The following is a 5,568-nucleotide window of genomic DNA, read 5'->3' as shown; positions in this document are numbered from 1 at the left end:
TTCAAATCCGTTAGCTGCTAGGGAGAGAGATGCAGCTGTCTAATCTTATAAAGACTGATAATCTCCAAAAACCACAGGGAACAATTCTATTTTGTCCTATAGAAGTGTTTCTCAAAGTGGGTGATACTGGAATATCCCCATGGGGGATACTGGAATAATCCAGTGGGACTGTAAAGCAGTTACCTACACTTTATCCTGGAGTACAGTCTATAGTACAAAAGTCTTTAATTGGTATTGGGAGTGTTAAAGATATATATGGTGACTTTTTTCCCCCTGAAAAGTGTTAACACTTTTTCCTGAAAAGGAGGCAGTAGGCCAAATAAATTTGGCAACCTATGTCCTACAGGGTCACTATGAGTTGATCCATAATGTGAATGTGGATAGCTTGTTTTTGGTTTTTTTCCTTGAGGGGTGGGGAGGGTCGGGTTGTGGGCATTAAAAGCATCACATACCAAAATTCAACTTGGTTGTAAACTAAAACTATTTAAAAGGTATATTTAAGACAAAATGACTTGCCTGTTTCTTCACAAAAACATCTAAGTTGTATTTTATAACCTAGTAAAGTACAAATAAATCAATGTGCTTCTTGCCTCCCATTTTGCACATGGTAATTTGTGTGTGTTTTTTTAACTAATTACATATAGTAGTAATTAGCAGTAATTCTCAATACTTTTCCCAGAAGTATGTAACTTGATTAGATATTATCATTTTCATTTTATTTTTCTATATTCTATATTGCCAGATCTAAAAACTGTTTCAACTATGTAGTTTTACTTCTATCCTTTTAAATTATTTTCTTTCCCCATTAATAATGATACATTGAAGGAACTAGCTACAACCAAGGTAAACTATCCCCGATATAAAATTGTTATAATTTGAGACTTTAGAATGCTTAAACTTATCAAAATACTAAAAATTTTAAAGTCATGAATTCAAAAATTGAGTTTTGAAGATATTTTTACCATGTAGTCAAAGCATAATCCATAGCAGAAAGTATACTTTATCATGTGCCATGAAGCTGAAAAGAACACACACTGGCAATTCATGTGGGCAGAGCAACCGAAATGTCCCTTACAGTCGTTGCAGTGTCTTGATTCTGGCAGTTTGGACTAAGGGAACTGCTTTTGTAACTTTCACATTGCTCATCCTTTGAGGAAACAGTCCGTTCCTGAGGCGTTTGGTCCTCTTTAGAACATTCTAATGTCCCCCTGTCCCCAGAAGGCTGACGTGACCTCTCCAAAGGAACCGTTTGTTTTCCTGGTTCTGCTTCTTGCTCCTGCGGCAATCTCTCCACCTCGACCTCCAGTTCCAGAGTCTCCCCATCAGCCGGGACATCCAGCTGTTGCATCAATTCCTCCAACTTGTTGGCCTTCCGGAGCTCATTCTGCTGGATGATGGTAGAGAGGTGCTCAGTGAGTTGTTCTTTAATTTCAGTCTTGCGCTGTAGATCTAGCTTTGCGGTCACATACTCTGCTTCAGCTTTGTCAAACCGCTTCCTGTAAGTAGAGGTACCAGGGCAAGTCCATCAGTTTCACATTGAAGAAATCCAAAGCATGGTGTAAAAATGATAATTACAGTCCAAAACCAGGGGAAAAATGCACATTAACACTTTACTAACACTACCTATACCTATGAAAAATTAGGTCATAGTTGCGGTAACTTCCAAAATATCCTCATTTGGATTTATAACAACATTCCTCTACACTTAGTGAAGGCAGGCTAAAAAGGGTTAATTTAATGGTGTGCCAGCTGGCAGGGAGCCCTGGTTTGTAATATCTGCCAGTTTCTATGGTGTAAATACTACCACTATTATCCATTTCACACTACCAATGTGTTAAGAATTGTGTCCCTTGAAAAATGTGTTAGATCCTAGCTTCTACATCTCTGTGTAATGTAATGTAATTCAGATTACCTTCCATAATGCAACTTAATGTAATAGAACCAATCAATCAGAGGAAGTCGTGTGTAGGGTGGACCCTACACAGGCACCCCTTGGTTATGAAGAGAATAGACACAGAGATGCACAGAAGCAGGGGAAGACAGAGGCTATCTAACCTCACAACCAGGGAGGCACACAAACTCACAACGCCAGGAATTTAAAGACTGCTGGTTGTTCCCAGAGCCATCGTGCCAATTCCAACTCATAATGCCCCTATGTAGAGCTTTGCAGGCTGTGAATCTTGACTAGAGCAGACAGCTTCATCTTTCTCCAGTGGAGTGGCTGATGTTTGAATTACTAACCTTCAAGTTAGCAGGTCAACACTTAAACAACAGTATTTACAAGAGTTCTAGAAGCCGAAATAGACTAAGAGTCTTCCCCCTAGAGCCACTCCCTGAATTCAGACTTCTAGCCTTCTGAAATGTGAGAAAATAAATTTCTCTTTATAGCCCTTATTTGTGGTGTCTGAAGTATTTGCTGATTAAGATCAAGGACTGTAGCCTTCAGTATGGATTACAATTCAATGTAAAAAAGACCAAAATCTCAAGAGATCAAACGATATATTGCATTAAGTAAATCTGCTGCACAAACCTTCTTTAGAGTAATGAAAAGGATGTTACTCTGAGGACTAAGGTGTGCCTAACCCAAGCCATGGTATTTTCAACTGCCTCATATGCTTGTGCAAGCTGGACACTGAATAGGAAGACCAAAGAAGAATCAGAACACTTGAATTGTGGTGCTGGAGAACATTGAAAGTTTCATGGACTGCTAAAATGACAAATCTTCTTGGAATACTCCTTAAAGGCAAGGGTGACAAGACTTTGTGTTACATACTTTGGACACATTTTTATGAGATATCAGTCCCTGGAAAAGAACATCATGTTTGGTGAAGTGGAGAGGCAGCAAAAATAGGAAGGCCCTTAATGAGACAGATTGACACAGTGGGTTCAACAATGAGCTCGGGCGTGGGAACGATGCTGACTATGGTACCATGCAGTGTTTTGTTCTATTGTGCAAAGGGTCACTATGGCTTGGACCAACTCGATGGCAACTAATAGCATATGTGGTATTTCTGACACAGCAACACTAGGAATGGAAGACAATGTGATAGCAACTGAACACAAAATTGCGAAGCTCTCACTGCCACTGAGTGGATGCCAATTCATAGTGACGCTATAGGACAGGGTAAAACTGCCCTGTGAGTTTACAAGACTGTACCTCTTTACAGGAGTAAAAAGCCTCACCTTTCTTTTGAGTAGTGGCTTGAGGTTTCGAACTGTTGGCGTTGCAGTTAGCAGTCCAACTTGTAACTTACTCCAAGAAAAGTATAAAATCAGCTTTTTTAAGTGAATACACAACTAGTTACATTTATGAGTGGCAAAACAATAACTAGATAAATTAGTAGACCTACGTCTTGACTGATTAGAAAAGGAGAGGGAAAGATTTGGTGGCCGGAAAGAATATGAACAGTGGCTGGGAGATGAAGATAAATGGAAGAACATACCAGAGCAAGGAAAACACTGGTTGAGGACAGGTAAAAAACATCAAGTATAGGAGTAAATTTCAAGGTAAGTCTAAGTTAGTTAGCGTTTCCTATCCCTGGCAGAACTGACATTCTAGGCCATATGATTCTTAGATGTGAGCTGTCCTGGGCCCTATCAGGTGCTGACCGGCTGTGGTAGTTACATAATCTGATGTAAATTTGAGAGGATTACAAATGAAGGGGTGGAGTCTGGCCTGTCAATCAAGATATAACTAACGAGACCTCTGTGTGTGCATGGCCTTCTGAGAATTCTGAGAACGTTATATTTTCCTCCTTGGAGGCAGGAGACACACTCTCTCTGCTCACTCCATTGGAGACGCTCAATTGACAAGGCTAACTCCTATACAAACACCTCTGAGAAGGAGCCACATGGACCTTCCCTGATGCAGCCCTGGGCACTGGAGAAGCCGTGTGGAGACCCCTGCTAGTGCTGAGATGCTTACAATGCCACTGGGTTTACAAGACTTCCCACCCACTCGCCTGTGACCTTCTTGCATTCAGCGTCATTGCATGTGTTTTGTGAGTCAGAAGAGGGCTTTATAGATTGGTATTGGACATATGGGCTAATACTGGACTTATGGACTTGATCTGGACTGGGCTGGCACGTTTTCTTAATGTACAAATACCCTTTATATAAAACTTTCTTTTATACACATGAGTTTCTATGGATTTGTTCCTCTAGTCTACCCTGACTAACACATCGGCCTTTACCCACTAGCTGCCAATAGCACACACTGTGACAACCAAAAATATCTGCACACTTTGAAAAATGTTCCCTGAGGACAAAACTGACCACAGTTGAGGACTCTTGTGTGGAGCTGCTCTCCCATTCTTTCTGTCGGCTTTGTAACAATAGCCTACTACTCAGACCTTTATTAAGAATGTTCATGTTGGCATAGATACAGCGATAGTCTTTTAAGTAGGGCAATTCTACTTCACATATCACCTTACTACCCATAAGATGGGTACATAGCAGAAAAGTGCTATTTTGTTGGTATATTATCTTTGCTTTGTCCACAGTTCATTGCATTTCTTTTTCTTCAAAAGGTAATCATCACTAATTTGTTCTTTAATCATATCAAGTTGTGAACCTAAGAGCTCTCGACACACAGAATCCAGGACAGATAAATCTCTCAGCACCAACAATGAGTAGCAGTGTCATGAGGACGGGGGAAGGTGAGAGGAGAATGGGTAGAAAAGGGGAAACAATCGCAATGATGGACGTATAACCTCCCCCACTCCCCAAGGGGATGAACAACAGAAACACAGGTGAAGGGGGACAGTGGACGGTGTCAAATATGAAAATAACATAATTTATAAATTATCAAAGGTTCCCAAGGGTGGGAGGGGAGAGGAGGGAAGGGGGAAAAAAAAGAGCTGATACCAAGGGCTTAAGTAGAAAGAAAATGCTTTGGAAATGATGATGGCAACATATGTACAATTGTGCTTGAGACGATTGATGTATGGATTGTTAAAAGAGCTGTAAGAGCCCCCAATAAAATGATTTATTACAAAAAAAACTTGTGAAGGTCATGTTGTTTAATCTGTTCTAACTGCCTATATCATCTTAATGTAGTAAGCAGTTACTCAAAACGAACTAAACTCACTGCCCTTAAGCTGACTCTGTCTCATAGTCCTACTCTACAGGCCAGAGTAGACCTGACCCTTTGGATTTCTGAGGCCACACATTTTTACAGCAGGACAACTTCTTTCTCCTGTGAAGTGGCTGGTGCTTTAGAACTACTATCCTTGATGAGGTGTTCCACTCCTTGAAAACCACAGGGGCAGGTCTACCCTGACATATAGAGTCAATATGAATTAGCACAGACTCAACGGCTGTGAGACCCCTTCAGAGTCTCTATGAGCTGGAAATGATGGCAGTGAGATCTTACAGTCAATATCCAAATTGTAAGCCACTGTGCCAGCAAGGCTCCCAAGTAGTGACTAGAACCCAAAAGAATATTAAACACCCACTTTTCGGTTGTCTGTCCCCCAGGGGGGAGGTCACATATAGTTCCTTGTAATCGGTTCCCTCTTTCCTACCCACTCTCCCTCTACCCTCCCAGTATTGCCACTCACACCACTG

General features: G+C 41.0%; 1 protein-coding gene across 3 annotated transcripts in view; it reads right to left on the bottom strand.

Annotated features, from left to right (window-relative positions):
- Positions 1-520: 520 nt before the first annotated feature.
- The window catches only part of GORAB (golgin, RAB6 interacting), a 31,716-nt gene continuing 26,668 nt past the window's right edge, over positions 521-5,568 (bottom strand). For all 3 annotated transcript variants that reach the window (XM_004706832.2, XM_045298082.1, XM_045298083.1), the window contains one exon: positions 521-1,496. In XM_004706832.2, the coding sequence (XP_004706889.2) occupies positions 1,043-1,496 (454 nt within the window). In that variant the 3' untranslated portion in view covers positions 521-1,042. The remainder of the gene's footprint in view (positions 1,497-5,568) is intronic.

Source organism: Echinops telfairi, unplaced genomic scaffold (assembly GCF_000313985.2).
Source record: "Echinops telfairi isolate 266 unplaced genomic scaffold, ASM31398v2 ScPeMD7_7424;HRSCAF=8462, whole genome shotgun sequence".
In the NCBI taxonomy this organism is placed as follows: Eukaryota; Metazoa; Chordata; class Mammalia; order Afrosoricida; family Tenrecidae; genus Echinops; species Echinops telfairi.
This window is presented reverse-complemented; position numbering and strand designations above follow the sequence as displayed.